The 19,330-nt window shown below is 38.1% G+C and overlaps 1 protein-coding gene across 1 annotated transcript in view; it reads right to left on the reverse strand.

The window, feature by feature from the left end:
* Positions 1 to 19,330, reverse strand: part of cubn (cubilin (intrinsic factor-cobalamin receptor)) — a 148,828-nt gene that overhangs the window by 115,739 nt on the left and 13,759 nt on the right. The window contains exons 3-14 of the mRNA XM_053342033.1: positions 15,202 to 15,297; positions 15,017 to 15,055; positions 14,823 to 14,924; positions 14,251 to 14,354; positions 13,517 to 13,643; positions 13,184 to 13,352; positions 12,773 to 12,904; positions 10,078 to 10,173; positions 6,118 to 6,242; positions 4,770 to 4,962; positions 3,816 to 3,934; positions 1,021 to 1,255 (exon numbers count right to left, since the gene is read on the reverse strand). Coding sequence (XP_053198008.1) covers positions 1,021 to 1,255; positions 3,816 to 3,934; positions 4,770 to 4,962; positions 6,118 to 6,242; positions 10,078 to 10,173; positions 12,773 to 12,904; positions 13,184 to 13,352; positions 13,517 to 13,643; positions 14,251 to 14,354; positions 14,823 to 14,924; positions 15,017 to 15,055; positions 15,202 to 15,297 — 1,537 coding nt within the window. The remainder of the gene's footprint in view (positions 1 to 1,020; positions 1,256 to 3,815; positions 3,935 to 4,769; positions 4,963 to 6,117; positions 6,243 to 10,077; positions 10,174 to 12,772; positions 12,905 to 13,183; positions 13,353 to 13,516; positions 13,644 to 14,250; positions 14,355 to 14,822; positions 14,925 to 15,016; positions 15,056 to 15,201; positions 15,298 to 19,330) is intronic.

Consider the following 19,330-nt stretch of genomic DNA (forward strand, 5'->3'; position numbering starts at 1 on the left):
TTAGCGTAAGCTACTTCTGGTACAATACATCAAATGGCAATATTTATGTTTAATATTGTACATTGTCCCTTTACAAATAAATAAAAATATAGATAGCCATAGTGGACTGCAGTCCTGTGTCACAAAGAGTTGTAAAATATGGTTTGTCCTAAGACAGTAGCTATCCACGTCAAGTTTTATGGGCCTGTTGTCAAGCTAAACAAAAAGCTCACATTAGGTGCTATATTAGCAGTGATTGTTAGTCTCAGTAAATCTTCAGGCCCCATTTTTGTGAATCCAGCAGACTGGTGCAGATTGAAGCCTATGCACACCCTAGTGTACTTGGATGCAGGGTGGAATCAGAGAAAATACATAATCATACATTATTGTTGGGCTTGTTATAGACCAGTTTCATGATGCACTGACAATTTGAATCCTGTGAAGAGTTTACAATAGAGGATATTTTGTCATAAAATGTTTCGAATATGAATACAGCAGCTCAAATATGCTACCCAGAACAGAGAATAACTCTTTCTGAACGTTTTAATTTGAATTCTCTTTTATGGAAGCACGGATGATCCAGTAATCACCATGGGTGGCGATTTTACTCGTCATCACAAATACAGCTGCAGTTACATACCACAATTGTACCATAGATGATATTATAAAGTAGAATTCAAAATGTAATCTAGTTTTTTATATTTAATATTTTTATTGTATCTTTAAAAGTTTTAATTAGATTTGATTGTTATAAAAATAACATCCAAGGAATGAATATGTAAATGGACTGCACTTATGTGGTGCTTTTCTGACGACTCAAAGTGCTTTTACACTACAAGTCACATTCACCCACTGATGGCAGGGGCTGCCATACTGGGTGCCAACCTACTCATCAGGGGGAAACTAACATTAATACATTGCTTGCACAGCCATCAGGAGCAATTTGGGGTTAAGTATCTTGCCCAAGGACACTTCGACATGCACACTGGAGGAGCCAATGATCTCTCCCTCACCAAGCCGAAATAGATTAAATGCCCTTACCTGGATCCTGAGACTGCCAAACAACTGTGAAACCATCGCCGCTGATGGAATGGTCAGAGCGAAACCAGAAATACAGAGAATTGTGGGAGCTGTGGAGTTCCTGTGGGTTATTTTGGCCACAGTATTTTCCAATCATGTAGGCAGAGGCGCTGTCCCCATCATGAATCTGAAGGAAGTCATAGTTGCAGTTGGTGCTGCTCTCCAGGTGAAAGAAAGGGAAAGTAATGCGCAGGATCTAAAGAAGAGAAAACATAGAATTTATCATAAATTTGTCATTCTGTTCCATTTGAAATATATTCATATCGCCGATCAGTATCGGCGTACATGTTTTCTGATATGCGCCGAAATTATAATGCAGAAATTGATGATTGGGTTGATTTAGACACAGTGTCGTTGGTTAGTTTGTCCAGCAGAGCGCGCTTTGACTGCATAGTTCACAATACTGGCCTTTGGCATGAGAGGTGGAGTTAGCATCAGAGCTCACGGTAGTTCAAAGTCCAACGGTGTCTCCACAGTACGTTACCAACAAGTTTGTGGAATACGTCCTGAAAAATTAAAGCTACCCTTACCTTTGTTACATGTTTACACATTTTTTTTGTTAGGTTAAAATGCTATTAAGAAGGTAATAGCACTCTAAAATGTTAGAGATATCCATCAGGCATAGAAACTCATCATTATTCCATTCTCATAATATTCTGTGAAAACTGACCAATCATCATTCGGTCCGAATGATATGATTGGCTGAGCGACCTGCCTGTTTTCCCTTTCCGCGATTACGTAATCGCGCAGAAGTCTGTTGTGGGTTCACGGCATTATAACACATCCATGATACAGGGAGATCAAAGATCAGAGAACAGACGATAGCGACTGACAATAACAGACAAAAGCGGATCACGGCTTCCACCTCCACCCGCTCCTATATCAGAACATTTTATTGTAGTGCACGTTCGTGGAGGGGGAATGCGGGGGTGGGACATAGGGGGGAGGAGGGGTTGTTGCTGTTCAAGTTCTGTTCAAGTGCTGTGTGAAATGCAAAAAAGGTAAGAGTAGCTTTAATAAACAATGACCCCATCATTTCCCCTTTTCAGTATAATTAATATCACATTAAGTCAGTCACTGATGCTTTTCATATGTAGTAGCTATAGTTTGTCAGTACAGTCAGTAATGTTAGCATCAGAGACTGAAAGGTTAGCATCGGAGCAGTTGAATCTGTTCACTGTTGATTTCACGCAACGTTGTGATGAGCCTAACAGATGAGATCAGGCCAAACTAATTCAAGACAGGCTCAAGTATTCAGACTAATTGCGTGTGCACACAGCTCATGACGTCGAAACACAGATCAAACAGATTCACAATGGCAGAATCCACCACAAAAGAGCAACACAGCAGCAGCAGTCTCCAGCACACACTTCTGCTGGACACATATGAAGAATTTAAACATATGATCACAAAAAATAATAAATAAAATCCAAGAGAAAGGCTGGTAGGAAATTGCTGATCGATTGAATGGGTCTGATCTGTCTGTGAAGGTGTGCTCTTGCAGTGCCCTGTGTACTATGACAGCTCTGTCATGTTCAAACTCCTCAATGAAGGGACACACAGTGACAAACAGAAACAGTTCATGGGTTGAGGTCGTTATATAGACTGGACCTTAATCAATTAACAGAATAAGGGACACGCCTAGACATGCATCCACTAAACAAATCTTAGTTGACTTTTTAGACATTATTTTGAATATCATTTATGTTCTAATCAATAACAAATACCTTTTAAAACACCTCTCACTGCATCCTTCTCTCAATGCAAGTTGCCTGGTTCTGCTTGAGGATTCTTCCTGTTAAAGGGGAGTTCTTGCTGCTTCCTTGCTGCTAAGTACTGCTCTTGGAGGAATGTTGGATTAAATCAAAATAAAGAGTACAGTCCAGACATGAGAAGTGCCTTGAGATAACCTCTGTTGTGATTTGGCGCTATATTAATACAACTTTATTTTATTTTATTGGAATTATTTGACACAATGTTCAACTGGTCATCATATATAATACGAAATCTTCCAGTGCTGTGTTTCTGGAAAAAGTAATTTGATCCCACAAATGCCTATCATTATTCATGCATAAAAACAGAAACACTGGGGGAGGTTTAGATAACCTCCACAAAAGGGTCTTTTGTTAGCTGAGAAGCTCAAATAAACCACCTGGACATTACCTTTCCAGAATTAAATGACTGAGACAAGTATATTGGGGCAGTTGTAGCTCAGGAGGTAGAGCAGATCGGTGGTTCCATTCCCTGCTCCTCCAGTCCACATGTTGATGTGTCCTTGCCTGGTCAAGATACTTAGCCCCAGATTGCTTCGGATGGCTGTGCCAAAGGTGTATGAATGTGTGAGTGACTGTTAGGCTACGTTCACACTGCAGGCCTTAATGCTCAATTCCGATTTATTGCTCAAATCCAATTTTTTGTTTGGCTGTTCATATTACAGTTTTAAATGTGTCTAAAATGTGTCTCCTGAAGTGACCCGCAAGCTCAGTTGATCATTAATGACGTCACGCGCAGAATGGTCTTTACGGAAGCGAACATGGCAACAGCAACTGCTGATGAAGTTACTGGTAGTCTCATTTATGGTCTAATATTAAAAACAGTGTGTGGCGGGTGATGTTAAAAAGGAGGAAGAGGAGAAAGAAAATACTTTAATGATGTCTTTATGCGGAACATTAGCTGTGTGTTGCTGTGTGTTGCTCCAGTATAACATCAAAGTCACATTAAATGCGACCTGACTGTTCAGAGAGACTAAAACGTACCTTGTTTGGATCAGTGCGGATGACCCAGGCACAGCTGACCTGGTGATCATATTCATCATGACCTGGAGTATTGGGATAACTGAAGGAACCTGCAGGACCAGTCAGATAACCTCCACACTCTGGAACACATGTACACACATCAGTGACCTTTGGTATGTCAGTGAACTGGAAAAAATGTATTTGTGAACACATGAAGTCCCTTTCCTACTTATCCTATCTTTATTCAGTTACAATATTTCAGTAAGTGTACTGCATTTTTCTATATCAAGATTACTTCTTCTTTTCGTCACAGCATCTTAGAATCAAAGTTAAACTAACCTAAACTAGTACTCTAATGTAGTACTGGATTCCTCAACATGGGCCGAGGAAAAGCTTATAGTATGTCTGTTGTGTAAGCAGTTAGCATGTGGAACACACATGCTAGTATTAAAGGAGGTGCATATTGCCTGAAGCATGGGAGCCAGACTTTATTCTTTTAAAATAGAGATTGAAACTACAAAATAATACATCATTCCTTCAAAATTTACGACTGTCATGTCAGTGTGAAGGTGTTTTTCATATTCAGCACACATAAACTTCTCAGTGGAAGTCCAAATCCAATTATATAATCATAAGATTTATTAGTAGTCTTGTTTTGATCTGTTTGATTTTTTTATTTTCTGTAAAGCGTCCTCCGGTTTGTGAAAGGCGATATATAAATTTAACTTATCTTAACTTAATCATTATTATCATTATTATTATTGTTATAAGAATAGATCATATAATGGTATCAATAGAATATACTGATAAAATATAAAACAACACAATAATGTCCTTTATGTCAGTTATGAAGCCTATGTCTCAACTTCTTCCTCCCTGTGTCACATTCTTCTACTCTCTTCATCTTTTTTTGTAGTTTCATTAGCCCTTCTCAGCCCATCCGTCTTACTCCTGCATATCTTCTTGTAACAATACCTTGCTGTGAAGTCTGGCAGAGTGGGCCAGTCCACTGTGCAGTGCAAGTGCATGTGAATCCATTAATGCCATCAGTACAAGTTCCTCCATTCTGACAGGGGTTGCTCAAGCATTCATTGATATTCTGGTCACAGTTCACTCCTTCCCAGCCAGAGTTGCAATTACAGTTGTAGCCAGGAGCTGTGGTGGTTGCCTGTAAGAGCAGTGGTGCACTAATCATTTAATCTGCATTTCAGTCATGCAATTGTTATTTTCTTTTCTTGATAATATCATTAACATAAAAATAAAGCAGGATTTATGAAGCATTCAAAGATTGAATCAGACTACAACCACACTAATGGAAAGATGTAATACGGCAGAAATGAACGTCTGTATTTAATGTCTACTGACTGTACATACTGTAAATATGATTACAGGTGGATGTCAATATGTATGCTGTGTGACATTTAAAGGATAAGGCCAGAGTTACCTCTATCCCAGATAGCATGCGAATGTGGGCCACTTGAGGCAATGATCTGGCACTGTAGGCATTCTTCTGGCCCGGACAAAACAGACGTGAACCTAAACTGGCCCATGTAGTAAATGCTACATTTGGGTCAAATATCACAAAACGAATATGGCCCATCTTTGGCCGAAATATGGCAAGTATGGCAATGACTAATCCGGATGTGAGCCTAAAGAGGCCCACATATAAGGAAACATACTTGGCCCACCTTTGTTGAAACATATTTGGGCCAGTCTTGGCCGAACTGGTTTATTTGGTGTGTTTTTGGTTGACATCTGGCATTGTGATGGCTTGGTTATGGCCCACTTTTGGCAAACATGAGCGGACCGCCCGAGTGCCATCATTCCATGCTGTATGTGGGCCGGATGAACATGTCAGGTGTGGGCCAGATATGGGCCAAAAGAATTTTGCTATCTGGGATAGCTTTAAAAAAACAAACCATTTTGTTTCATTTTCTAATAAAACACAGTCAATTCCTTAAACAGCTGGGGAATGTAGTTTTAGCAAATATTATTCAAGTAGAAAGAAATAGTGCCATAAGTCAAAATAAACTACAGTGTCTGTGATGCAACTCAAGTTTTTTGGACAATAGCAAGGTCTATGGCACATAAGAATAAGATATATCAGACTTTGGGTTCATACACAATACTCATTGGTAGATCAGTTTTATTTTTTCATGTAATTTGTTGACTATAAAAAATTATAGAATGTTATCAGGAGCACCCTTTAAATTGTGACTGCAGATCAAGTTTGAGGCAACATTTAGTAATCTTTGTCATTATTGCCATTCAGCATCCCTTCATGTCTAGGCCAGCATACATACACACAGGCTCATAAACTTACCACACACTGTCCATTGACACAGGGGTTGTTGGTCTGACAGATGGTGCTGGTTTGTGAGCAACCAGTTGGGCCATAACCATTGCCTATGTAGCCTGGAGGGCAGGTACATACAGGAAGGTTGGAGCCTGGTGGGTTTGGTTTGAGTAAGAAAACACAGGATCATATCCCATATTACACATCTCATCCATGTATTGCACTTGTAAAAAAAAACAACAAAGTTTTGGATATGCTATGCTGTATATTACATGTGGATAAATAACAAAAAAGACTTATATGTACACAAGGGAAAGAACACAAAAGAACAGAAGTGTTTGTTATTTTGGACATTGTAAGAAGTTCATCAGCCCTTTTATTGAGAGTTACTGTACAACAATTACTTGGTCAGAGATGGGTCTGACCCAGACCTGAGTGCCATTGTTGCATTCTAACTGAACCAAATGACTGAAAGATGGGGCCAAACGAACTACGGTTCAATAGAAACGCACTAAATGCTGTTGGTGTGAAAACGCCCTTAGAAACTCTCCTATGCACAGATTTGTTCTTAAATCATGCGTACGAGAGATAATAGATAGTTTTGAAACTTTTGGTTAGTTTTTATTTTTATTTGGTTTTTCAGTGGACTGCATTTTCCTGTCACAGCATCTTAGAATCAAAGTTAAACAAACCTAAACTAGCACTCACTCAACGTAGTACTGGATTCCTCAGTTAAAGTTAGTTTAACAAGAGACTAAATAGTTTTAGTTTTGTTTTTATATTGAGGAATTGACTAGTTTTAGTTTAGTTTTAGTCTTTGAGGTATTATAAGGAATGGTTTGATTTGCTGAAGCTGAAATGATTGAAATAATGCCTGACACTGAAGTGGGCAAATGCTGTTTGCTGTGTTTGTGAAGGTCTTTTTCTTTTCTTTTTTCCAAAAACTTTATTTACATAAAGGTTTGTACAAGTTAAAGTACAAGGAATGCTCGAGGCAGTGTAACAGCAAACAACAAAAGGAAAAACAATGACAAATTCTAAATGCAAAAATCCTAAATAAATGAAGAAAAGGATCGAAAAAATGTTTTATTACAATAATTCACAAATCAAATTCATTACATAAGGCTCTAGTTTTCAAAGCTTTACAGTTTGTGCAGTGTTTCAGTGTGTCCAGATATGATTTTAAATCGGAAATGAACACAGATAGGTTGGGTTTCTGTTTTGAAAATTTGCTGGCAGTTATATGGAATTTCGCTAATAAAGAAATAAGATTGATAATAAACAATTTCTTTGTTTGTGAAGGTCTTGACGTTTTGCAGCTGTCTGACTGTGAACTCACGTTAGTGATCTCCTCTTCCCTTAACTCCGAGAACTGTCCGTGTGCATCTGAGCGCTTCGTAGGTGGACTTTCAAAATAGCGGGATTTCCATGTTACCTGTGGGATATGTACTACTGGATTGCAGTCTAAATATTCCCACTTCTTTCTAGAAAATCATGAATTGCACATTAAGCATCTTCTTCTTGGCTGTTATGCGGCAGCCAGCATCCGCTATGCTGCCCCCTTCTGGAACCAGCCCTTTATCTCAAGAAGTCAAATTTAAGGAGATGTCCGACTGTAATCGGGAGGCCCATCAATGTGGGTGGCAACAAACGTTTATAACCATGGTAAGAGGTTCTCCACAATCTTAAAGTAGAATTATTCACTGAAATATCAACCAATTTCCAAACGGTTTGATTTGTTAAAAATGTCACACTATTTATGTCTTTGTCTGTCTCTCCCCCATGTCTGACGTTTGTAACAACAACCCACGTGAATATATGTTGACAATTGAGCAATTTTATTTATCTATCTATGTATTTATTTTTATTACAATTGAGGGATGGATGATCACTTTTTAATAGTGCAAACACGTCATTCCTCTACAGACATAATGCGCTGCAGGAGCAAGTGGCCCTGGACCAAGATAGCCACTGTGTAGTCACGTCGCTCCAATCGGCAGCAGCAGTCAACGCAGCGTCTATGTATAGCCTATATGTCTATGGTTGGCATCGGCAATGACTTGTTATAAGTATCCTCACTATTTAGACTTGTAGGCTTTATTAGATTAATGTTGTCATCAACTATATAAATGTGATATAAAAACACTCTTGGTCTTAATTTTTCATGAGGTTCAATGAGGTCCATTTGCAGGTCGCTCGTGTTGTTTATATCACAATGAATTCTGGATAGTAAAAGTCAAACGGTTGCATTGGTCCTCAGTCCTAATCTGTTTACTATACAGAGAGATAAACATGTCTCTGTTCTGACTTTTGAGTTGAATCCTGAGCGTATGGTTAGTGAGGAGAACAACACAGAAGACATTACTGTGATTTTAAATCAAAATTAAGTGAAAGAGGAGTGAGGAGGAGGAGAGGCTTTAGTTCAGGCTTTATAAGTGCTACTCCTTAGAAAATCTTCTGAACACCTATACAGAACCTTACAGTAATAATGTTGTGTTGTAATAACTAATGTGTGGTAGTAAAAACAAGTGGTGTCCACTAATTAAATGCAGTATTTCTGCACTGTAAAGATGGGACAAAGGTTCACAAAGTTTGTGATCAGTGATAGTTCATTTAAATAGATTTCGGGTTTAAAACTCAAGTAAGCTGCTTTATTTTAGGTGCTAAGTGAAGACAGGTCATTTTTGACCCTTAAAACAAGGGAAATATACAGAATGTTAAGACTGAACAAGTGAAGCTGACTTGCCTTGACACACACATTGTTTCATGTCCATGTTAGAAAGCTGATTTTGGTACCAAACATTATCTTGTTTATTTTATTAATAAACTGGGTTAATTAATACAATAACAACCAACAAAGTGGCTTTATAACAATGTACATTATATACACATGTATTACTAATACATTTGTATTGTCATGTACTCAATCACACAAGTACAGTGTGCTGTGAAATGCTATCGCTGGCACTCCTTAAGTAGATTAGAAAATTATCGCTAGCCACTGGAAAAACAATGATTTTCTAACTCTTCCGCACATCACCTTTAACCGGCAGTTTTATTTTGAAAGGGTATCATGTTGTGTCTACTTGACTGCAGATCGATTTGGGTGGCACATTGAGGTCTCCGTCTGCAATCACGTTTTATAGCTTTGGACAACTGCAGGTTGATTGTATGTGACTGGTACAACAGGACTGCACTACTTGTAAATGCTGTTCTTACCAAAGAGAAAATCCTAAATACAAGAAAACTGGTGAAACTGTCCAGTTCTTGTTATCTCTCTCATATGTATGATTTAAGAACAAATCTGTGTACAACAGTGTTTCATGCATCTGGCCCAATGAGTTTAGAAGAGAGCACTGGGGAGGTTTATGAATATGGACACAGCCAGGTTGCAATGACAAATACCCCCACTGCTGCACTCACAGTTCTTTTCATGGGGACTGTAGTTTTTCCTGTGCTAATTGTTTGACATTTAACAGGGGGAAACCAGATGTGAAGTCATGACTTTAGCTCTCTATTATCCATCCTATTACCTAAAAAAAGAGCCATGTTTAAACATGTGAGCACATAGTTTATCTCCTGACAAGAGGCCTTGAGTCTATGACTTTTTGCATACCAAAAAACTGGTGGGAATTGATACTTGTATAAATGTTTTTGGACCTGACTTGTTATTATAAGACCTGACGTGACCCATAATCACATGTAGGCTCAGAGCAAGCTGCTGCTGGACAGTTGCAGTTGATGATATTAGATATGAGCACTTGAGAATATAAACTTTAATAAAAGCAACCTGTGATGCAGATTTAGAGTTATATCACATGCTGACTTTATACATCACATTTTAACCTACTGTAGTTCTGCTTTCTGTTATGATGCAGAATAAAGTGAAGATGGGAGCTGCTATGTATATGTTAAATTGTTCTGTTGAGAGACAACGTTCAATACAGTAAGAAACATTCATACAATCGTGTATATATTTGTTTTTACCTGGGCTGGAGGTGCAAGTAGCTAATGGGTAACAACCTCCATTGTTGGATGTGCAGATATTGGCCTGGGTACATGTTCTCCCATCTCCCTCATAACCTGCAGAAATAAGAGTTGTCGGTGGAGTCAGTCTGGGATTACATGTACATACACTGTGGTCCTGCTTTCTAGCCTTTTTTAACATATGTGTTACTGCTTCTGCTGAGGAAAACACAAAATATTATGCTGCCACTGTTGCTTAAAATGGTTTACACTGAGAAACTGACAGGACGTTTTTACTGTGGCAAAGTTAGAGGATATGAAATGTGTTGTGCAAGTTAGTGGAACTGCAGTTTTTCAGCATTTCATTAGGATGGGGCCACTGTAATTTTCATCTTTTGATGGATAAATCAATCAATCTCAATCAATCTTTATTTGTACAGCGCCAAATCACAACAAAGTTATCTCAAGGCACTTTACACATAGAGCAGGTTCTAAACCGAACTCTTCAGGTTTTAACTTTAAAGAGACCCAACATTCCCACATGAGCAACAGTGGCAAGAAAAAACTCCCTTTTAACAGGAAGAAACCTCAGGCAGAACCAGACTCAGAAGTGGGCGGCCATCTGCCTCGACCGGTTGGGGTTGAGAGGAGAGAAAGGAAGGATAGAGGAGAGAAGCACAATGAAAATCAACAATGAAGCTAGAAGGTCCGGGACTGGAATCTGTCATCCGGACGCCTACAGGCCCAGATTACCTGTGAGACGAGAAAGCACGGACAACTCCGGGGAAGAAGTTTAGGTTATTGAATGCAATTAATAGAACATGAATGTTAATGGATATAGATGAATGGATAGAGAGAGAGAGGGAGGAGGAGAGAGGCGCTCAGTGCATCATGGGAGCCCCCCGGCAGTCTAACTCTATAGCAGCATAAGCTAAGAGCCCTATCGATAAGCTTTATCAAAAAGGAAAGTTTTAAGCCTACTCTTAAATGTAGGGTGTCTGCCCCCCGGACCAAATCTGGAAGGTGGTTCCACAGGAGAGGAGCCTGATAGCTGAAGGCTCTGCCTCCTATTCTACTTTTAGAGATACTAGGAACCACAAGTAGACCTACATGCTGGGAGCGCAGTGTTCTAGTAGGTACATACGGTACTATCAGCTCTTTAAGATACAGTATGATGGAGCCTGATCATTGAGAGCTTTGAAGGTGAGGAGAAGGATTTTGAATTCTATTCTGAATTTTTTTGGGAAGCCAATGCAGTGAAGCCAAGATGGGAGTAATATGATCTCTGTTGATTTGTTTTATGTGGGAATTAAAGGACAGATCCTGATCAAATATAACTCCTAGGTTCCTTACAGTGGTGCTGGAGGCCAGAGTAATGCCATTCAGAGTAGTTATGTCATTTGATAATGAATTTCTAAGGTGTTTAGAGCCAAGCACAATAACTTCAGTTTTTTCTGAGTTTAATAACAGGAAGTTACAGGTCATCCAGGCCTTTATGTCCTTAATACATGTTTGTAGTTTAGTTAATTGGTTAATTTCATTTGGCGTTATTGATAGATATCATTGAGTATCATCTGCATAACAATGAAAATTTATTGAGTGATTCCGGATAATGTTTCCTAAAGGAAGCATATATAAAGGAGAATAGTATTGGTCCAAGCACTGAGCCTTGAGGAACACCATGTCTAACTTTTGTTTGCATGGAACATTTATCATTAACATTTACAAACTGAAATCTATCAGATAAATATGATTTAAACCATTTCAATGCTGTTCCTTTAATGCCAATGAAATGTTCAAGTCTCTGCAACAGGATTTGATGATCAATAGTGTCAAAGGCAGCACTAAGATCTAACAGAACAAGGACAGAGAGAAGTCTGATGAGGTTAAAAGGCCATTTGTAACTTTTACTAGTGCAGTCTCTGTGCTATGATGAGCTCTGAATCCAGACTGAAAATTCTCAAATAAACTGTTACTATGTAGAAAGTTACACAGCTGATTAGCAACTGCTTTCTCAAGGATCTAAATCTCTAAATCCAGACTGAAAATTCTCAAATAAACACGTAAGTAGAAAGTAGAAAAACAGTCTAAAAGTATCAGGTTTAACAGCGATTTCTAGGTATCCTGTGTTACAGGATACATCAGTGCTTATTGAGGGCAGGAGGTGATTAATTTTGTCCCTAATAGTTAAAATGTTATCATTAAAGAAACTCATGAAGTCATCACTACTGAGAGTTAAAGGAATACATGGATCAGTAGTATTGTGGCTCTTTGTCAGTTTAGCCAAAGTACTGAAAAGAAACCTTGGATTGTTTTAAATGAATTGAACCCTATGAACCTTTGACTTCGTGACATTGTTGATGTTCATGACCTTCATGACTATTATTACTCATACTAACAATACCTCTAACACTCAGGAGGAATGAAATCAAACAAGAGTTATGAATTCAACTATGTCTCTATGAATTCTGGGTGACAGCCAGACTTCATTGTCATTCGTAGTCTTGACAAGAAGATTCTGTGGGAGATGACTTCTGGATGTCAGGCTCCCTGATCAGGTTACATAGGTGACCAGCAACTTTCAAGGGTATATGGTCTTGAGCTTCTTCACATATGTGTCATGGATATCCAGATATTACATGCCATCTGTGATGGTAATCCAGAGTTCATAGAACAGTTACTCATACATTCATAACTCATTCTTTTAAATCCATACCTGGAGGGCAGGGTCCACAGTGGAAAGAGCCCATGGTGTTCAGGCACTGCACCACTGGGGTAGTGGAGCAGCCACCATTATTGGTCAAACACTCATCCACATCCTGACAGCTGTAGCCATTGCCTTGCCAACCTGGGAAATAGTAGACATAGAACATGTTTCCATTCATTCAGGGTATACAATAAGATAAATTCACATGGAAATATAAACACAAACTGTGACAACTACAGTATTGTTTTTCTCAGTTGTGTGCATGCAAATACAAGTTACAATATATTTGCCACTTGCAATCCTTACACAGTAAGAGATACCATCATCTGGACAAGGTCCATAGCAAGACCACTCTTTATCTCTTCCATTCCACACTTATTTAAAATAATGCTTAGTATGAGTTGTGATATTGAAAGTTACCAGATGGACAAACTCCACAGTAGAAAGAACCCTGGGTATTGTAGCAAGGAACCGCAGGATTGGTAGAACAAGGTTTGTTGGGTTGGTTGCACTCATTAACATCAGCCACACAGGCTGGGCTCCCAGCTGGTGCCTCCCAGCCACTCTCACAAATACACTGATATTTAGGCTGGGAAAATGTAATGTGAAATTATTTGTTATCAATAACATTAGATTGCTCTGAACAGATAGTAAAATCTACCTTCAGTGTTAATTCAATCTAATAGCATGGTTTGTCTGTAATACTGTGGATTCTGCTATATATATTTTGAATGTGTTGATTAGACTAGTTACCTCTCCTGGTGTAATCCTGTCTGCATCAATACATGTGCCGTGTACACACAGGTCCTGTCCTCCATTTCTGCAGTCATCATAACGCACAGTGCAGAGAGTCCCAGACCATTCTGGAGAACAGTTACACCTACACACAAAGAGGAAGGTCATTAAAAGCATGTATATTTAAGCAGTTGTTTTTGCTTAATTACTCAGTTTACTGGATAAAGATTATTAGCAATGTATCTAGCATTTTGGATTTTGGGTGAAGTTGAATCAAGGGGCTTTTGAAAACAGGTGTTACACATAATCTGGTACTCATATTTTCATTGTGGCATTTTTCTTTCCATTTCCCTTGAACTCTTTTTCTTTGTTCAGCTCCTACTTGAAATTTCTCTTTAATTATAGAATTTGTATAGCTAGAAACTATAAAGTAACTTGTATACACTGAAGTTCTTTGGTAAAATGCTGAAACAAAATAAAATGTTGTAGCATATAACAACTAACATGACTTATTTTGCCAGTATAAAAATAATGTGAACTCTACAAAACTAAACAGAAAATGAAAATCTAATTTGTATCACTAAAGCAGTATCCAAGCACAATCCAGCATTTTAAAACAGTCCCACATTGGGAAGCATAGAATGACAGTACTGAAATTCTTAAAATCAATAATCTAAATATTGTATGTAATCTACACATACATCACTCTGCACAGTGAAGCACATTGTTATTTGGGCAACTTAAACACCTACGTGAATGATCCAGGGGTGTTGACACAGGTTGCTCCATTCTGACAACCCTGAAATGTCCCTGAATACATCTGACATTCATTCACATCTGTTGCACAATTAGGACCCTGAAACAAAACATATAATACAATATAGTATATAATAATAATAATACAATACAGTAATACAAAAAACACGCACACGCTTTTTCTAAGTATTCTTAAATAAATATTTTTGAGTACCTGCAAATATTTATCATTGTATTGTATATAAAAAGGTATTGAAAAACAGCCAGATGCAGCTGGCTGGGATTCCATCTAGGATCTACATGGGTGCAAAATTGGAACGTGTATACAGTTTCATCTTAACAATGTTTATTAGTTGATATCGTGCCTACATGGTACCTACTTTAGTCTATTAGATAGGAATTTAATCAAACACATCAACTTGAAGCTAATTGTATTCAAGCACAGGAGTAGTAGTATGGGGCTTACTTCAATTTAGCTTCCGTGACATCTACTGTGTAGGCTTTACTTGATAGGTATTTGAGTTTTTAAGTCATACTGGTATCTGCAAAGTAAAAATATGGAACTCACAGCCCAGTTGTTTGGACACACACAGTGATAGGAGTTCAGTAGGTTCAAACATGTTCCTCCATTCTGACAGGGATTACTGCTGCAAGACACCTTCTGAACTGTCTAGAAGAGAAAAGAGGAAAGGAAAGTTAATGAGAGAAATGTCCTATGCATGAAACCATGTCATGCCATTACAGAGTTTCCAAATATCTTACCAATTCCAGTTCAGTTACTTTATTCTCAAGTGTTGACACCTGAAAACATGGAAAACATATTTTATGGCATTGGCTATGTATAGTGCATTCACAACACTAAGAAAATTACATTTAAACAAATTAAAAGTGAAGAGTTAACACACAAGTTTATTTGGTCGACCTGGAGCTAGCTTTTAATATCCTACCCTGGTATCCAGCTGATTCAGTTTGTTGCTGACTTCAGGGGGAACTGCACCTCCATGGGACTGAATGTCATTAATGTCATCTTTGTTGGTTTTGATCTGAAATCACACAGTTTATGTCTAATTGTTAAAGACATAAAATGTAGCTGTGGAGAGGAAGACAAATAAGCATGTTCTAATTGACCACAGGAAGGAAGAAACATGAAGCATGGTGTTGAAGTAATAGGCCTGAGCAGACATATTGAGCCTGATAGCAGCCTGCTACATCAATCAGTCTTCATTTGTACAGCACTTCTCATACATAGTAAAGTAACACAACATGCTTTACATGGTACAAAACAAAACAAGAAAATAAATAATGACTCTATAAAAACAGGAACTGAGGAAACGCTATCATAACTCATGAATCTACAATGAGGAAACACCAAAGGCAGGAAAAAAATATAAAAATTGAGAATACCCAAATAAAATAAAAGATAATAAATTAATAAATTAATTAAAGGAAAACAAAGATAAGAAAATAAAAATAATAAAACAACTAAAAAAATGAATGAATGATGAATGATGAAATAAAACCTGACATAAAAAGGTGTGTTATGAAGAGGAAAACAATTAGGAAATAAAAATAGAATAATAATATAAAAGAATATCGAATTAATGAAGTAAACCTTCTGGACACATATTTGAGCTAGGAGTAAATCAGAGAAGCTGCACATGTCAGTTCATTTGATCATGTTCTCCCTCAGATAACCGCTCATCATCTCAGAGTCAGCTGAGAGGCTAACAGCTGAGATGACCGGCTGTCCAAAAACGGCGCAGCAGATTCACCAACAGATGTTATTTTGATAAACTGACCACATATTGGGAATCTACATAGTGACTTTCTTGCCTGAAAAAATATAAAATCTTAATAAAATGACTTATTGGCAGTCCCACTGTGAACATTGGTTGGTGACGTTAAAGGTCACCCAGAAGTTGGCGTGGTTTAATTTAATATGGGTTGGGGAAAACATCAATAAGCACACTGCTCCCTACTGGATACATGTAGAACAGGCACTCCTTTTGAATGCAAATATTTTTGGCACATTCATCCCTTCTTATATATAGTATGATTCATCCAAGTAGAATCGTGCCAAAAATCATGTGAGAAGGATGACAAATCAAATGCAAATCATTGGATGCAAGTTTGCAGATCAGAAGTTACAAGTGCAAACTCGGAGATGCGCTTTCACAAGTTGTGAATTACACTTGTAAATGTTTTTTTGCAATTTTGTGGATCAGAAGTTACAAGTGCAAATCTTGAGATTCGCTTTCACAAGTTGTGAAACACGCTTGCAAATGTTTGCAGTTTTGTGGATCAGAAGTTGCAAGTGCAAACTCTGAGATGCGTTTTCAAGAGTTGTGAATTACACATTTTACAAGTGCAAATTGTGGTCTGCTCTCCTTTGGATTTATGGGACTATAATTCCTTGTGAAGTGCCACTACAGACAAAGTGCAAATTTTTGGAGCAAACATACCCACTCAAATCCAAACAGAGGGCACAGAAAACAGAAACATTTTGAGACAGCAGCAACATCATAATAATATATATATTTTTTTTTTGTGCCCCCACGCACACACACACACACTTAGACACACTCAGGCACAGCCACTCAAGAGAACTGTTATTGTCACCATGTAGGCTAACGTTACAGGTGACTGACCACACACTCATCCTGCAAACCAGTCTTTCAGCACTGCGGACAGCAGCCAAAGCTCCATATCAACACTTATCTAACCTGGGCTCACTTATCTGACCTGAGGCCTGTACTACGAAGCTGGATTAACATACCCAGGATATCTCTCCGTTACCTGGGTAACGGAGAGATATCCTGGGTATGTTAATCCAGCTTCGTAGTACAGGCCTCAGGACTGACAGCTATCAAGGTGATTGGACATATTATCATTTCCTCCTCCCATACCAGCCACTCAGCGTTAGCCTACCTTACTGACCTGCCCCGAGCTATTTCATTCACAAAAACAATACAGCTGCTGGACAGCTGCTTTTTTTTTTTCCTTCATGGGCCACTGATTTGAGAGCCCAATATGATCAATCCACATTATTTTATTTTTAAATGCAGCACTTATTTTACTTGAAATGAGAAAAATGGTAAAATATATTTACTATTAGTTTACTTAGTCTATTATTTATATCATCTGTGTATAATAGAGAATGTTCTTTCATTTTGGTGTATAAACACATGCATACCCCACATCAAACAAATGGTCCGTTGTGAACAGACATGTTTTGAATGGACATTGCAATAGTATAGATTCAAATTCAAATTCAAACTGCCATGATAATAAAGATACAGACGGGCTAATATTGGAGTAAGTTGAAAGCTATTTTGTGCATCTGTTTCAGACACTGAGGGGTATGACAAAGCATTGGTATTTGACAACCTGGGAATGACAATGGGTTGAATGATGAGACAGAAAGGCACATCTGGCCCTTGCTGAAGAGGGAAACAACAGAGCCTTGCGCTTGAATACCACAGTGACTTGCGCTGCCCACTACCGTCACAAAAATGCCATAGCAGAATGCTCATATTAAAAACAAAGAAAGTATTTTCAAAGAAAATAAATACAATATCATCTGATATCAATATCAACGAGCAAATAAATAAAATGTATAGTCACACTAATGCAATCATATATTAGCAGATTTCACATATTACATTGTGTGGTTGTAGCTGGGGCTCTGTACTCCTTTTGATTCCTGTTAATGTATTCTTAAAGGTTAGTAGAAGTTTTTTTTTGTTTTTTTAAATATCTTTATTGACTTTTTCCAGATATTAGGCAATATTTGTGACAGGGAAAATACAGAGATTGTCAAAGCCCTCCCTCCCAAACCAACCCATGCCAGTCTTCACCCTCCCCATCCCTCCCCAGCTAATCATTCACTTCTCCCACAAAAAGCAAACAAAATAAAAACAAAACAATTAAAATAATAAATAAATAAATGAAATAAAGTAAAATAAAATAAAAAGTACATAGGCTACAGTACAACAGTACATAGGCAGTAGCAGTAGCAGTAGTACAGTCTTTTCCTCAAATACATCATGTTGGGAAAAGTTATCTGATACCAGTTGTTGTTACACCATTAGTGGTCTTTGCCCACCCAACCGTGTGATGTTTTCTAAGTACCTCTAAAGCCACTCCAACATTTATCAAAAAGATGGGGTTTTTTTTAATTTAAACATAATCTTTTCAGAGGCCATATATGAAGCAGTTTCTTTCAGCCACATAGAGACAGTAGAAGGGTCCTCACTTCCATAATATAGCTATGCATTTGTTTCCAGCAATCAGAGCTTGTTTGATAAAGCGTACATTTTTCCTTGTGTTAATAGGTAGGGCCGACGAGTCTCCTAACAAAACCAATCTTGGTGAGTGAGGGATCTCAGCTCTTCTTTGTTTAGTGCATCCAAAATATAGCCCCAATATTGTCCCAATTTCGTTCAAGTCCAAAACATATGGATGAGGCTTCCCGTTTCTATCTTACATCTAAGACACAGTTCTGAGATGGAACTGTTCATCTTGAGTCTGTCTGGTGTAAAATAAATTCTATGAATGAGATTTATCTGTAAAAGTTTGTGGCCTCTATTATAAGAGAAATTTTGAGCTCCCAGACAAATTTCTTCCCAATCACAGTCTTCAAAAGTTAAATTAAGGTCTTGCTCCCACATAGCTCTGGATTTGAGGGTTTTGTTTGCTGAGAGTTCTAATATTCTGCCATAGATTAAGGATACAATACCCTTTGGATGTTCAATGTTTTTAAAGATCTCGTCAGTTAAAGGAGAGTCTAAAGGATTTGGATGGCCGCCCTGTTGTGTGCTAACCTGTAGGCAGGGGTGCATTAATGAACGGGCTAACCTGGGCTACAGACCCCCCCCCCCCCCACCCCACCCCACCCCCGCCATATCTTTCATTTTAATAAAATGTAACAAAATCACACCATATATATCCAACACGCAGCTTAGTAGACGGCACACAAAGCGACAGGCAAGACGACACATAGCGTAATAGTTAGGCCTACATACATTAAATAAATAAATGGCACAGAGATGAATCAGTTATTTGCTTGCAATATGT

Source organism: Scomber japonicus, chromosome 21 (assembly GCF_027409825.1).
Source record: "Scomber japonicus isolate fScoJap1 chromosome 21, fScoJap1.pri, whole genome shotgun sequence".
NCBI classification, from domain to species: Eukaryota; Metazoa; Chordata; class Actinopteri; order Scombriformes; family Scombridae; genus Scomber; species Scomber japonicus.